This window comes from Oryzias latipes, chromosome 3, assembly GCF_053564925.1.
Source record: "Oryzias latipes strain Hd-rR chromosome 3, Olatipes_Hd-rR_3.1".
Classification (NCBI taxonomy): domain Eukaryota; kingdom Metazoa; phylum Chordata; class Actinopteri; order Beloniformes; family Adrianichthyidae; genus Oryzias; species Oryzias latipes.
This window is the reverse complement of record NC_136239.1, coordinates 5,009,150-5,025,565: the sequence shown is the minus strand read 5'-3', so window position 1 is coordinate 5,025,565 and position 16,416 is coordinate 5,009,150. Positions and strand designations below refer to the sequence as shown.

Here is a 16,416-nt window from a genome sequence, read left to right as displayed (position 1 = left end):
AATTATATAACCGGCAATGAAATAATTCCCCAAAAAATGTATTTTCAAACATATTTAATATTTTACTCCCATGCAGTCAATTAATACATAACACATGACGGAATAACAAAAAAACTTTCATCTGTTGCTCCATATGAGCTTTGAACATCAAAGGGTTTGTAACATTTCAGTTCTGTTATTTTGATAACACACTTTTCTTCTGTACTTGACACTTTAAAGGCATGGTAATGTTCATCAAAGTACTCCGTAAATAATTTTTGAGTCAATAAAAAAATGTCATCATTAACTAAAAGAATGTCAAGTATTTGAATAAAGATAGGCATTTCTTCCTCCATCAAACTGCAAACAACAAGTCCAGCTCTGTACTCCACACCATTAACTTTAACCCAACTTGTTGTGAAAACATCTTTAGACTGTTCAAGAATCTGACTGTTTACCACATTTTCCTCTCTCAATGAAAATAATTTAATTGGCCCATATTCCTTCTGTTCGAGTGCTAAGGTTTCCCAGTGATAAGCAATGGCCATCTGATGTTTTTTAGCGAGTGATTTGGTTATGTTTTTGAAATTTTTGAAACAATCTTTTAACAACTTATGTTTAGCCTCAAACCTCATAGACCAGAAAAACAACAAGGGACCAATTTTCCTAATTGAAGACGGGTAATGAATCATAAAATGATGCTTGGGTATCAAGTTTCTGTGCGGATACAAGTACTTGAATAGTTTGTGGTGGTCAAAAATCAGATTCTTTAAATACAGAGTCATACCCAGAGTGAGAGAAGGTGAAAAAACTATGTTCATTATTTGAAGTAACAGTAGTAATAGTTCCCAGTGTCTGTTCCCTGCTGGAATAACGTCACCAAGAATAAGTGGAATGTTTTTTACGAGACATAATGTCTGGATGGAGTTCAAGCAAATGCCATTACCTGGACTATCCAAAATAATTTTAGTGGGACGATTTTTTCTTTCTAAAAAACCATAGTCAAAACCATAGATCCTTGAAAGCAAGTTTTGTTCTGATATGTAGTGTTTTGTGAGATATTCAAATAGCAATTTGATCTCATACTGAGCGACACCTTCAAGAAGATCATGCATTATATCAAAAGAGTAGTTACTGCAAACATGGAAATACTGCAAGGAATTTATAGAATTTTTTTTCAGACCATACAGTGACTTTAAATTAACATTTTCTTTAAGAGACTGCCAATGCATGTCAAACACATCTTTTTCACGAAAGACCACTTTAGGATCATCCTCAGTGTACACTATTTGACAATCATCTTTTTCAACCAAACAAAGGCGACAAAAATGTCGGCTGTTGAATGACTCGTTAAAACCAAGAATGGAATGCATCCCTAGATTATCTCCAGTTATTTGTGAAATTGTTCCATATATTGGCTCATCAGAAAATGGAAGACTTATCCCTCGACTTTCAAGTTGTTTCAAATCACTTATCAGTGGTTCCAGTATAACATCAAAACCGTACTTGTGCAGATCTGGTGTGTGGAAAAGAGATACTAAATGAATGTTCATCAAGATGGAATTAAATTTTGGAGGTAGATTTCTTAAAATGAAATAAATGCAGCCAATTTTGTGAATTCCACGTTTTGAGCCAAGGGGATTGGCCGTTTCAAAATCATCATAGAATAGCTGAATTTGTAAAGCATGCTTTTTGGCTGAAAACAGGGGGTGAGTATTAAAGTAACTTACATCACAAAAGTCATGATACGCATCAGGCTCTGACCTACACTCCCTCTTCAGGAGAGCACAAATATCTGGATTCTTACACATGAACTTCAGAGATTCCAGAACAGGGACATAAATGAAAGTATCCTTAACAGGTACCTGATCATAAGTACCCGATTTTTGATTACGTCTGGTGTCGTATCTCACTCCCAGTGTTATTTCTCTGGGCTCCACCACTCCCCATTTTAGGTTGAAGAATTTATTTCGTTTCCATTCTGTATTTAGATGAGTGAATGGGTTTTTCAATTTTTCAAAAGATTCATTAATTACAGATATGTTGGGGTCAGTTGCAGGTAAAGCAGAAATAATGGCTTGCTTTGCTTCTGAACGAAGCTCGCTTGTTAGTTCCTCCAAATCACCCACAAGTGAAGATACTAAACTGTTAGAAATGCCACTACCCTGCAGTTTGGCCACAATGGATGCGCACATTTTTTTGGATGAATCCCTGCTAAAATCTGAAACACTAGTTTCTCTACTTTCTGGAACATGGGACGAACTAGACTTTAGAATAACACTGGATGAACTTTGAGAATGATCTGTTGAATGAAATTGGTCTTCCAAATCATGTGAAACTGGATCACTAGGCAAATTAGTAACAGCTGAAGTATGAACAATTTGTTCAACGTTGCTATGAATAATGTTAAGGTGCTTTCTAAAGCCTGCATATGTTTGAAACTGAAGCCTACAACTTGGCTGACAACAAAACAACTTGAACTTTGGTCCAGGATAATAACCATGTTCACCTCTTATATGTGAAATCAACTGCTGACTGCTGGGGAAAATTTTGTTGCACAGAAAACATGTGAGCATTTTGCTCAAAATGCCTTTAATTGTCCTGGCTTTAAATCTGGGTTGTGAGAAGCACCTCCTGGTTAAGGAGTTTGGCTCTCATGTCTCGAATTCTTGGTGACACCTTCATTTTACCCATATCAATGTTATAAACTGTTGTCTGCAAAAAGGTGTAGAAATTCAGAAGTGCACCATCATAAGACACACTGAAAACAAAATGAGCTTTAAAAAGTTCATCAAATGCCCCAAGGGAGCGGTTTGCCTGGCATGGGATGAGACGCTTGTCAATGGAGATGTAGAATCTGTCGATGTTCCTCTTTTCGCGACCAACGGCTAGGAGGTATGGCTGATGGTTCTGCTGGTTCTGAAGATGTTCTTCCAAACTGCAGCAAGACTGAGGTTTAAAAAGGACATTGGACACTCAAGTCAGAAATAGCACTGCACAAGTGAAAACAAACATTCTATGTTAAAGTAAACTTGCCTACAATTTGTTTCATTTAACTCTTTACCAGTTTTACACATGATCAAAATTAACAAATGTAAAATTACCTTGTGAAAGACAATAACTTTTTCAACTGCATCAGAAGCGCTGATTTTTGGAAACTTTGGTCCCCCAGGTGGTGGTGGAAGGAGATATAACAGCAACAAAAGCGAGGCCATCTCTGCATCATAAGCTATGGACAAAGAATGAATGAACAGCAAAGACTTAAAACAATGATCATTAAAAGGGCAAAAACCAATTACTCTGTTGAAAACGTTGCATATATTTAAAACTCTGCATGTCTCAAGTAGATATGTGCCGCAACAAATAGTAAAATGACAGCTAAAATAAGTTGGCGGTGATGCAATAACTGAGAAACTTAAATATGCCCCTAATAATCTGATTTAACAAACCTGCATTCAAATGTACTGCAAATTCATGTACTTCATGATCTTTTAGGTCATTGAACTTTTAAAGACTTACACAAAGCAAAGTACAAAAAAAGTTATGTTAATAAAGTATTGAATTGTAAACACAAGAGAGCAAAACTCACTCATTGCCTCATGACTTCCTTGTGGACTCTCCGCTGAATGCAACAACTGACGAAGCTCTGGTGTTGAAGTGAGCTGCTTGGCCTCTTTGATAACGTTGCATCTAAAGATCGGGTCCCATTTCTGAAGCAGCCGGTTGGATACCTCGTCATTAAACAAGAGAATGAAGTCTTGATTTACCTATGAAAAATAAAAAATATACTATCACCACATTCTGCACATTTCAAGTAGATCTCAAAATATCACTGCATACTTACCAATCCTTTGGTATCCAGGAATCTTGGGAAGATTGACAGGATGTCAAGCGTTTTGTCTGAGTCATTGATGAGTTTTTGCCGATGCTGAAACGTCTCTCTCATCTTTCGAAAAATTTGCGTAGTGTCTGTGGCATAATTGAGCAAAGACATTGCCTCCTGACAAGCATCTCCATCCAGCTGCTGCTCCTCAACTACAACAGATCTCTGGAATTTAGGGCCCCCTGAAGAGGAAAGTGGCTTTCTAATGTCAGACATACAAACTACTTTTGTGAAAGAGGTGACAGCATACAAACCTAAAACCATCTTTGCTCTCTTCTACTACACTAGCTGACATAAGATGACCAGTTTGCAGATGTATTACCTCCTCCTTGACAAAGGCCAGTGAGGCTATTTGAAGTGGTAGATTCTCGTCGAATCTTTCTCTGGATGGTCTTAAGACGCCAAGAAATGTATCCTGTACTGCTTGCAGCATCATAGAAGTGTTCCTGAAATGGAAATACATTAACACTTAGTGCATTGTCTGTCATTTTTAAGAATATCAGAAATCAAAATGCCCACCCAGAACCTAACAACACAAATCATAAATACTATCTCAACGAATATTACAATAATAATTATACATACGTAGCCTTTCTCGGAGTATGGGTCTTTTAGGGATGGAAAAAGTGTCACTATCCCAAGAGCATATTCTTCTCTAACAGCTTTAGTGGGGAGATGTCTGGGAAGAGATTCAATTGGGATTACTATAGTAATAGATAAACAGTTTTGATTCTTTTTTTAAGTCTACAAAAACTGGGCACATTACCCATGTTTATCAATCATGTGGGCCACTATTATATTGACCAGCTTTCTTCTGGTAGAATCTTTAAGAGTCTGTGATGCGTGATATTCTTCAAGGACCTCTTCACCACCTGAACTGGCTCCAAGTACAGCTTCGATCAACTTAGGGAAGACAAAAATTGTAATTAAACGGCAAAAAAAATGTTGACAGAGATATTTGAACTTTGTTCCAACCTTTTTTGCAGAAACTGCATTGATTGTTCCTTCAACTCTTGATTTTTTCCTTGGGATCTCATCTAAAAGTACAGTTGATGCACTTGCACTTGAACTGAAGCTTGAGTCAGACCATTCAGATGGAGAGGACAAGGAGCAATCAGTAAACTCTAGGAGAAAAAATAAATTTCAGAAATAAAAAAAAATGTACATCTTCGTTCAAATGTTGCAAAATTTATTGCATCTTGTTGGATTCCACATTATACTACAAATTGTTTTTTTTTTCTGTAGACTGATTTGAGAGTTCAGGTTCCACCATTTGACACTGAATTGCTTCATGTAACTGACCCTTTACATTTCTCACCATCACTTGGGAAAACTGTTAAAACAACGCTGCCTTGGCTGACAAGGTCATTGAAAATGTCTTCGTCAACTTCTGTCCCTGTTGCATCTTTGTATACTACTTTTGCGTCAGGTGGCAGGCAAAACCTCTCGATGACTGGAAAAGATGAGATATTTCTGAGAGCACCTTTTAAGCCAGCACTATTCTCACTTCACAAATGAATAAACTAATTTGGATACAAAATCACCTACACAAAATGTATTTCCTCTTCAAACGAAATTTAAAAACAAACCTTTTTCATGCAGTTGCATGAAATCAAACTTTCCATCAACTTCATCCAGCTTTACATATTTCTGCTGTTGGCGGTAGCAAACCTGCACCAGCATTTTACTGAACCATACCAAAAAAAAAAACATGACAGAAATAAGCATTTTTTTAGCATACAACTTAAACAATTCAAGCTAAAATTAAAAACAGTCATATGGACACAGTAATAAACCTGTCAACTATGTTATCCACTACAGAGTTTTGAAACTTATAAAACCCATGCAGTGGGTTCCAGAATGAGGTGTGTGTGTGAGCCATGTAATATGCAAAGTCAATTATGTAATCACCAAGTCTGGTATATGTTAGGGTGAGCTTTCCATAAAAGAACAAAAAATAGGGGGGGGGGGGGGGCATGCTGACACTGCTAACATGACTATCAAGACTTACCTCCTTCACTTAGGGTTTACCAGCTGAGACCCTCTGAAGCTGAAGAGCAACACCAATTGACCTACAAGAATTAGATTATAAAATTTAGTTACATTTACAATGTGGTGTAAATATTGATTAAAGCAAGGTTGCGTTATAAAATTCAATTATACTTAAGTAACCCCCCACCCACACAAAAAAATTTGACAGCCCTTACCAGCCCACAAAGATAGACTTCATAAATATTAGGTTAAATCATTGTCCATAGCTCTAAATAAAACAATTAAAATACAAAAAAAAAAACTTGTATACATTTTGCTTATAAAATGCATTTTGCAACACAGAGTAAAATAAAACGACATTCCCTATTTAATTTCTCGGATAATCTACGTCCACATGACATCCAGCGATTACAAGCAGGAAAGGGTGTCTGTTGTGTCTGTCTTAAAATTTTGTCCCACCTGTAAAAATTTGTTTTTTAGTATGTAGTAACTTTTTGCAAAGTGACACTAAAAAATTCCTTCCTTCCACAGGACAGATGCAATTTTGAGTACGTTTTTTTAAGGGATGCCACAACTGGTTAAAAGTCAAAAATAGTTTTTTACATGATTCAAGCATACATGAAACTTGCTAAATAGTAAATAAATAAAATTATATAAATGCAGGAAAACACATTTTCCTAAAATGTAAAATAGTTATCTAAAACCCCTAACTGCATTCACACAGAACGTAATTTCGTGTGTCTGTGACCAAGTTAAGGCTTGCTGTTCCTGTATTAGTTCGAAAGGGAGTAGGCCTAAGTAAACAGGTGGCTTTATCATGTCTGTCTGTCCGCCAAGGTGGATGTGGAGCGCTCCAGCCCCATGGGCCCTGGAACAAACTGGCGACCTGTCCAAGGTTTACCCCACCTTTCCTTAACAGTAAAATCGGACGTGCTCCGGCAACCCCGCTGCTCCGAAAGGGATAAAGCGGGTTAAGAAGATGGATGGACGGATGGATGGAATTGTGACGTTGAGTCGCCATTTTGGATTTGTACTTCACCTGCTAATCGAGTCCCCGAAAACGTCAAGTCCCAGAGACGAGTCCCAGATTGTTTAAAAGCGACAACCTTGCCAACGGTCTTTTTTTTTTTTTTTTTTTTAAACTCAGGCCGCGCCGCTGAAAACACACTGCGCTCAAATCGCGCCACAGATCCTCTACATTAACTTAACATTGAAACTCGAAGTCTGTGTGTGTAGCATTAGCTGTTAAGGTAAAGCTGCATTTACAACATTTGTGCGTGTAGTGCATTACAGAAGGCCACGGACGGGTTGGATGAAACCGCTGCGTGAAAGCAGCTTAACAGCAACAAAAAAGCGTAGAAAAGTTATACAATTCTCTCTATATACATTATTGTATATACTAAGGGCCATTTAACAGTATTTTTCCCCATAAATTAGTTTAACTTACCGCTTGTGAAGAACTTTTTCCAGCACTGATGAAATTGCCGCAGCTCATGGAAAATTACCACGTTGCACTTTCTTGCACAGGGTTTCAGAGGCAAAAGCCCAGGGGCCTTGACTCTCTATAGTGTCAAATGAACTTCATTTGGCCAAAATAACTCCAACACTGAACATCATTTGAATCGCAATGTGTTAAAATAACACTTCAAGAGTGTCAGCACCTTGTACTTTCTTGCACAGGGTTTCCGAGGCAGAAGCCCAGGGGCATTGACTCTCTGTAGTGTTAAATTAGCTTGATTTGGGTAACACTGATAAATAACCCCAACACTGAACACCATTTGAATCGCAATGTGTTAAAATAACACTTCAAGAGTGGAAATCAACTCTGGTTTGTTTAACCCCGAAATTTCAACTCTCCAGTTTTTGCTGTGAACCACAAGAGTCTGTCAGTTGAGAAGGTATTTTGATACATTTTAAATGTATACATTTTTTAAACTTTTATATGGAGTTTGCATTCTGCAGATTGTCTGATAATAAATTCCACATGTTGACCCCCTGAACAAAAATACTATTCTTTATTGCATTAGTTATAAAGCAGATCCAGCTCCAACCAGGACTGTAATGACATGGACTGACAAAGCTGTGGAAGAACTGAAAGGCTGCTTAGAGGCCACACACATGAGCATATTCAAAGCAACTTCAGCAGATCATATCAAATCAAACTTTATTTATAAAGCACTTTTCATATGGGAGTACAACACAAAGTGCTTTACATTAAAACAAAACAAATAATATAACAGTAACAACTAACTACTAACTATCTAACAAATGAACTAACTATATAGGTTTTGTAGAATGAGTATGTGTGTGTGTCAGAGGAAGGAGGGGAGCAGAGCAAGAGTGAGTAAGAGCAGCTCCCTCTTGAGCTGCGCTCTTCCCTCCCTCTGTGCTCTCCCCTCCCTACGCTGCTTGTGCCCCCCCTCTTTCATACACACATGGGGCGGTTTCTGCACACACACATCTTCATTCTACAACACATGTTTCAATGTGGGTACATGCGGCTTATGTATGTACAAAATATTTTATCCTTTACAAATTTAATGAATGCAGCTTAAAATCAGGTGCGCTCTATAGTCTGGAAGTTACGGTAATAATTACCAATAAAACAACCAGTAAAAGACAACTCATGCAGTAATAATATTATTTATTTTCACATCTTTGTTTTGCTTTCACTTCCTTTAACTTTGCATTTCACATTCCTTTAACTCTGCATTTCACATTCCTTTAACTCTGCATTTCACATTCCTTTAACTCTGCATTTCACATTCCTTTAACTCTGCGTTTCACCTTCCTTTAACTCGGCATTTCACCTTCCTTTAACTCTGCGTTTCACCTTCCTTTAAGTCGGCATTTCACATTCCTCTAGTCGGCATTTCACAGTCTTTTAGTTTGGCATAAGACTCCGTGCAATTCCATGAGACAAATTTCCATAAACTTTAGGGTAATAACTACCCCCAACACCAAATTCATCAAGGTTGGATAGAATTTAAATGTATATCAGTGTTTAATTAGATGAATCAGATGTTTCAGAGGCATTCCATATTCAGACTTACAAGTATGACTGCTATGTGTGACCCGGCACCTTTGACCGTTGGCCCACTGTTTTTCGAGTACAGAGCCAAACACCAACCTGTAAGACGACACAACATCCAATTTTGAAGCTTCCACTGGCATAATATGATTAAAGCTTAAATGAAATCCATGATTTAGAAGCTTCCATCTGAGTACTATGAACGAGCTGAACGATATGATTTCGATGCTTCCATCCGGCACGCTATGATACGACTTTAAGTGACCTCCAATTTAGAGCGCCATTACATATCGTAACACAGCTGAAGAACATCCTAATTTCATGGCTTCCACCTGGCAATATAGTTTGCAAACATCTATAATCCAACATTTTGTATGCCATTCTGATGCTAACATATTGGTTGATTCAAGTAAGAAACTCGTTGAAACTCGTCGGAGTTCACTTCACTTTCACTTCACTTTCAGTGCAGAATAGAGACTAGATCAAGGAGTGCAGGGGCAATAATCTGCAGGGAAGCTGCAAGACGAGCAGAAACTGTGGAACTTGGAAGCCATCCGACTTTGTCGAGGGTTTTACATCATCCCCCAGAAACTTAATTGCTGACCGGGGAATAGGGGTCGCAGGCTCAGGAAGCGATGCATGGATAAAGACAAAACAGTTTTAGACTTGGCAATGAAAATATAAATAATTTAGAACTGATCAGTTTAGAATGCTTATGATAAAGGGAATAAAAGTGCTTTTAAGAACAACTCTGAGAAGGTGAAATCAAGTAGTGAGTTTAAAGAGAAGGTTCTATTTGTATATTCATCACACCATAGAAAACCATCAGAGCACAGATTCCAACAAGAAACGACAGTTAATATGGAACCTGCTGTAATATTAACACCAAAAACATTTTTTTTTTACATACACCAATGGTAAGAGAGAGGTAACCTTTTGTCATTTCCAGAGGGACGCACCTTACAAAGGCCATCGAGGAGCAGGCGAATAGAAGGGTAACCAAGGTCCAAGAAGATTACGTAGATGAGGAAGGTCGCCATCCCACGTAGCAATGGACGGCAGCTTGGCTGGATTGGATGTTTTGTACTTGATACCATTGGTTCTCAATAGGTTGACAACAAGAGCACACATAACTTAAATATTAATTAGCAAAGGGGTGCCTGGATACCGCAATGAAGAACAATTCGAGATTAATGAGGAATTCTAGGTTCTGATAGTATTTAAACTGGCTAAACCTCATGCATCTAGAGGCAGATGACAACAAGTCTCTAAATGGAGATACTCTTAGGCCGCATTTACACTGGATGGTTCAAGTGACCCAATTCCGATTGTTTTTCCTCTCATGTGGCACAGATCGGATATGACCGGTTTTGACATCGCCACATTGAAATCAATTGAAATGAATGAATGAAATATGCAAAGGAAAAAAAGTCAATTGCTCGAGGGGAGAGCAAAGTGTATAAAAAAAAAAGGAAATTCTGTAATTACACTGTGTATCAATTAATATGCATGGCATCTGTATAAAAAGTACGTGTGATTGGGTAACATGGCAATGGGGAGGAGACCAAAAAAGTTTTGAATGGATCTGAATGAGAGGAGCGGGAGAAGAGAGAAGGGGCGTGCCGGCGACAGACGCGGAAAGTCTGCAGCAGCATCAGTGTATATCTCTTTCATCCCATGCCATGTGTGGAGAAAAACAACATCCGTAATTGGGAAGAATTTAAAGAGGCTTTCCACACTGCATTTCTCCCTCCAGATTATTTCACGGAGGTAGAGGAGAAGCTTAGAGATATGGTTCAATTACCTGACCAGTGCCTGCGAGATTTTGCCTATGATTACAGAGCTCTATGTTTGAGGTGGAAACCTGAGATTACAGAGTCAGAATTGGTCAGAAAAATCTTAAATAACTGCAATCCCAAGATAGCTGGTTGTTTGAGAGGTACAGTTACAACAGTGGATCAGTTGGTGAGGATAGGTACCTTGGTGGAAAAGGACTACACTTCCTCCAGAGAATACTGGGGTAAGGTAGACCTGCATAAAGCCAAGGAGAGGGGCCAGAGACGACCTTATGATAAGGGACCTCGTAGGAACCCAGATGGAATCAACATCATCCAGGGTGGACGAAAAATCCTTCCAGCGACCCTGCTTCATGTACCAATTGAAGTGAGGGGTAGATTATCCCAAGCCGTGTTTGATACAGGGTGTACTTATTCCTTAATGAAGCAGAGCCAATGTTTGGAGATTGCTCACGAGGATGAAAAATTGGAATCTTGTGATAGCCAAACCTTTGCTCTTGCTGATGGGAAGACCCATGGGGCTTTAGGAAAAGTACAATTATTATACACCTGGCAGGGCAAGTTGTGGTCCTTGGAAACATACATCATGGCAGATGATCACTTGGCATTCCACATCATATTGGTTTTGGATTTTTTAAGTAAAACATCCACCATTTTGAATTTGAGTAACCACACCTATGGCGTCAAAGACCCTTCTGGTTATACCTTCCACCATTTCATTTCCAACCCCAGTGAACATCGGGAGAGCAGCAGTTCCTCTGTTCATCTTTATATGGCTCTTCCATCTGCAGTTCCAAACCCCGTGTGTCGGATAACACTCCCTACATTTTTAGATCAACCGGTAGAAGTTCGAGAACTACTTCAGAGTTGGCCTAAAGTATGCTCAGGCAAACTGGGGAGGACCACAGCTGAAGAGCACCACATCTTCACCACAGATGAGGTAACAGTGAGGTGTAAAGAGGTGTAAAGAGGTGTAAAAACTGCCGTGATCACACCAGTGGGCCTATATCAATTTAAGTGTATGCCGTTTGGATAAAAAAATGCAGGAGCCACTTTCCAACACTTAATGGAGAAGGTAATGGGAGAGCTAAGGGGAGAATTTGTTGTGTTTATATTGATGATGTAATCGTTTTCTCCCCATCAGCTGAACAACATCTCAAGGATTTACAGGCCGTTTTGGGAAAATTGCACTCTGCCAACCTAGTGCTCAACTTGAAAAAATGTATGTTTTTCCAGAGAGAGTTAAAATTCCTGGGCCATATTGTCTCTGGGGCTGGGGTTCAGGTTGACCCTGATAAATCTAAGGCTGTTATGACCTATCCAGTGCCAACAAATGTATCATCTCTCCAGCGGTTCCAGGGTTTAGTGGGCTGGTACCACAAATTTATTCCCCAGTTTGCAGACCTTGCAGCTCCCCTGAACCATCTGAGAAGGAAAGGTGTAGACTTGGATTGGACTGAGGAATGCCAGAGAAGCTTTAATCAGCTGAAACAGGCTCTTGCGAAAGCTCCCATTTTGGTTCAACCTGACCCTAATTTGCCTTTTGAGGTACACACTGATGCCAGTGACATAGGGTTGGGAGCAGTGTTAGCTCAGATGACTGAAGATGGAGAGAGAGTAATAGCATATGCTTCAAGAGGACTAAAAAGGGCAGAATGCAATTATTTGACATCTGAAAAGGAGTGTCTTGCGGTAGTGTGGGCTGTTGAAAAGTGGCAGCATTACTTAGAAGGAGCAGAATTCAGTTTTTACAGATCATGCTGCTCTAACATGGGCTTTTAATTGCCCCAAAACTTCCTCCCGACTGACGCGTTGGACTTTACGGCTACAACAATTTCAGTTTAAAGTAAGTGTACAGAAAGGAAGTGCATAATGTCGTGCCAGATGCCCTCTCAAGAGCTACGGTTTCACCTTCATGTACAGCTACTTGTGCCACTCACAAAGCCTATCCATGCTCAGCAGATCTTCAATACTCTTTAGCGGAAACAAGAGAGGCACAAAAACGAGAATCTGCCCTCAGTAAAATCTTCCAGGAGGTTACCACCAATGCTGGTAACATACGAGCTGACCGAATAGGCTTTGCAGTATTGCAGGGACTGTTATACCGTCGGTCCCCGGTGAAAGACAATGGAGATAAGTTTCAGTTGGTTGTGCCATCCAGTTTAGTCCCTACCTTCTTCCATGATCATCCCCTGGGTGGGCATCTAGGAAGATTAAAAACTCTTCTGAGAGGGCTTGAAGTAGCCTAGTGGCCATCAGTCAGGAAAGATGTCTGGAACCACGTCAAGATATGTCATACCTGTCAAACGCACAAGGCCGAAAATTTAGAAGCCCGCAGGTTTAATGCAACTTACTGTGGTAGAAGCTGCATTGGAGAAATTAGGAATTGATCTACAAGGGCCTCTCCGTAGGAGTAAGAGGGGGAATGTTTACTTGGTGGTCGTGGTGGATTATTTCACAAAATGGGTGGAAATGTTTCCACTTAAAGATAGCAAAGCACACCGCATTGTAACACTTCTTAGAGACAACATATTTACACGGTATGGGGTTCCTAGGGAGATTGTATCAGATCGGGGCCCACGATTCACTAGCCAAGAGAGGATGGATATTTGTAAAACCGGGGGAGTCATCCAGCGGTTCACTAGTAGTTACCACCCACATGCAAATCTCACTCAAAGGTCCAACCGAACTATAAAAACCATGATTGCGTCTTACGTTGGTTCTCAACATAGGAACTGGGACTTGGGGATCAGAGAGTTTCAATTTGCCATTAATGCAGCCCAACATGAAACCACTGGTCGGTCTCCAGCCAAACTGATGTTGGGTAGATGTCTGAAAGGGCCTTTTGAACGTCTGATAGGCGTAGCACCTTCCCCACACCAACCCCATTACAAACTAATTGAAAGACAAACAGAAATGAATGAACAAGAGCGGCAGAGAATAGGGCAGGCTGACAGGCCGACAAGCCAGGTATTATAATGCTCGCAGGAGAGGTGTACAGCTTCTACAAGGAGACTTGGTCTGGGTACGGTCTCATCCCATGTCTAAAGCATCAGAAAATTTCTCATCTAAGCTTGCGCCTAAATGGTCAGGACCAGCTACTGTGGTGAGAAAAGTAGGACCCATTACATAAGTAGTGCAGTGGAACGACAAGAAACAGAAAGTAGACACAGTCAATGTGGTCAATATGAAACCCTATCATGGGGTGCAGCCTCTCTCACCCAAGGCGGGGGGGGGGGGGGGGGGGGGGATCTGTGACATCGGCACATTGAAATAAATTGAAATGAATGAATGAAATGTGCAAAGGAAAAAAAGTCAATTGCTCGAGGGGAGAGCAAAGTGTGTAAAAAAAAAAAAAGAGGAAATTTCTGTCAGACAACTCTTGCAGTAAGAAATATTTATTTCCATATACTTAATATTCACATTCTTTAAGTTGGCATTCACATCTTTCGTTTTGGCATAAGGCTCCGTTCAATTCCATAATATAGTTTTCCATAAAACTTTCAGGTAACAAAAAGCCCCCAACACCAAGATCATCAAGAAGAAGAAAATGTAGATGTATAATCAGTGTGTAATAAGATGAGGTGTGTTTTCGGCGGCATTCCATTTTCATTTCATTCCATTTTCCCGTATGACTGCTATGTGTGACCCGGCACCATTGACTGTTGGGCCGCCCCCGTTCAAGTACAGCGCCACGAAGGGAACATGCTATCTAGTGGATTTGCTATGTATTACCCGGCACCATTGACCGTTGGGCCGCTCCCGTTCGAGTACAGCGCCACGAAGGGAACATACTATCTAGTGGATCTGCTATGTGTGACCCGGCACCATTGACCGTAGGGCCGCTCCCGTTCGTGGAAACCACTAGGGGAACATACTATCTAAAAGAGAAAGGGACAGAAATAAAAGGGGAGCCAACATAAGAATTACTCATACTTGATCTAAGAACGTAAAGCCCACGTCCGCAAACGCTGTGCGGAACTATAATTTAAACCGCCAAGAACAACCTGTATGAGACACTAACTTAACATCCAATCCAATGCTTCCAATGGCGTACTATGACATGCTTAAGTAACATCCATTATTCAAGCTTCCATTAAACTAAGAACGAGCTTGACGGCCATAACTTCTTCCATTTTAGCAAACTATTTATACGAGCTTAAGTAACATCCATTATTTCAAAGCTTCCAACGACAGTACTACGAACTTAATGGCCATAATTTTTTCCATTTGGCATACCAATTATACGCGCTCAAGGAACATCCATTTAGTTGAGGTTCCATCTAAATATTAAGAACGACTTCAACGGCCATAATTACTATGCTTCATTGGCATACTACAAACAAATGAGCTTAAGAACCAAATTTAAGCTCCAGCGCATACTATACAACTTAGAACATCCTAAATTTTGAGGCTTCCACCTGGCAAATAATTTTCTTTTAACATCTATAATCCAAGAATTTACATTTTTCTGCTGTTGACATATTGATTGATTCAGTCAGAAGTGTCATTGGAACGCAGAGGAGGTCCCCCGCCCCTCCACTTTCAGTGCAGCAATAGGTACGTTGAGCAGTCATCGTTGCAGCATCAGATCAAGGAATGCAGGGGTGACATCACTCGCTGGAAACGGAGAAGCTGATAGGGGCGTAGGGGTTCGCAGGCTCAGGATGTGATGCATAGATAAAGACAAAAGCAGTATTAGTCTCTGCAAAGAATATATAAATAACCCAGAAACTGATCAGTTTCAAAATGCTTGAGATAAATGGAATAACAGTGCTTTTAAAGAACAAATCGGAGAAAGTGAAATTTAGTAGATAGTTAAGGTAAAGACCCATTGTGGATCTATCGCACCATAGAAACCACCAAAATCACAAATTCCAACAGTGAAATGATAGTGAATTATAGAACCTGCACGATATCTTAACACCAATTTTATATACACCAATGGTAAGAGAAGTAACCTTTGACAGTTCCAGAGAGACGCACCTTTCAACGGTCATCGAGGAACAGGTGATGGGAAGGGTAACCGAGGACCAAGGAGATTGTAGATAAGGAAGGTCAACATCCCACATAGCAATGGATTGCAGCTCGGCTGAATTTGATTCTTGTATTTGATATTAGTGGTTCTCCAATAGGTGGACAACAAAGCACAGACTACTGAAATCTTAACCAAGGGTGTCATTAAATCCACAAGGGATCGTAGGTTTTGATAGTAATTTAGCTAGACTGAAACTTAAGCATGTCGAGGCGGAGCATAACAAGCCCCTAAATGTAGATGTATCTAGCCGAGCATCATCTGCTTAAGCAGGGCAGATAGAAGACTGGCTTGTGGACCCAAGATTTAACCCTTGAACTAAGCTTGAGAGCGTAAGTGATATAGGTTTTACGGTCAGGGTTAAAACTGCTCACTGTGTTATTTAAACACCAACCAAGACAACCGATGACACATAAGACTATCATCTCACTCTTTAAAGAGCCTTAATATAATCTCCATGGCTGAATTCTATCATAACCACATGGTCCCTTAAAAACCATACGAGCTGTGGCTTCTGGCGGCCGGACATACACAAACCAATCTTCATAAATCTTTCTCCCCAAAACCAGAGGGCGCAGCCACAGAAGAATGAGTGGAGGGAGACCGAAGACACGACAGTCATCATTATAACAAAACCACTCCAAATCGAACTACCTGGAACAAGAACACAAGATGAAACGGATGACCGTGGGACCAATGC

At 40.0% G+C, this 16,416-nt stretch overlaps 1 protein-coding gene across 2 annotated transcripts; it reads right to left on the bottom strand.

The window, feature by feature from the left end:
- Nucleotides 1-37: 37 nt before the first annotated feature.
- On the bottom strand, nucleotides 38-7,721 carry LOC111946837 (uncharacterized). 2 transcript variants are annotated; one of them, XM_023951707.2, is made up of 12 exons: nucleotides 7,302-7,721; nucleotides 5,874-5,934; nucleotides 5,452-5,549; nucleotides 5,181-5,315; nucleotides 4,838-4,986; nucleotides 4,629-4,765; nucleotides 4,448-4,541; nucleotides 4,185-4,308; nucleotides 3,824-4,044; nucleotides 3,569-3,746; nucleotides 3,084-3,208; nucleotides 38-2,928 (listed from the first exon to the last, which is right to left on the bottom strand). In XM_023951707.2, exons 3-12 carry the CDS (start codon nucleotides 5,543-5,545, stop codon nucleotides 2,587-2,589), a joined length of 1,599 nt encoding a protein of 532 aa, XP_023807475.1. In that variant the 5' UTR covers nucleotides 5,546-5,549; nucleotides 5,874-5,934; nucleotides 7,302-7,721; the 3' UTR covers nucleotides 38-2,586. The 2 variants fall into 2 exon arrangements, with proteins under 2 accessions (XP_023807475.1, XP_078801090.1); XM_078944964.1 differs by lacking the exon at nucleotides 7,302-7,721 and having other exon boundaries at nucleotides 5,874-7,232.
- Between the last annotated feature and the right edge of the window lie 8,695 nt (nucleotides 7,722-16,416).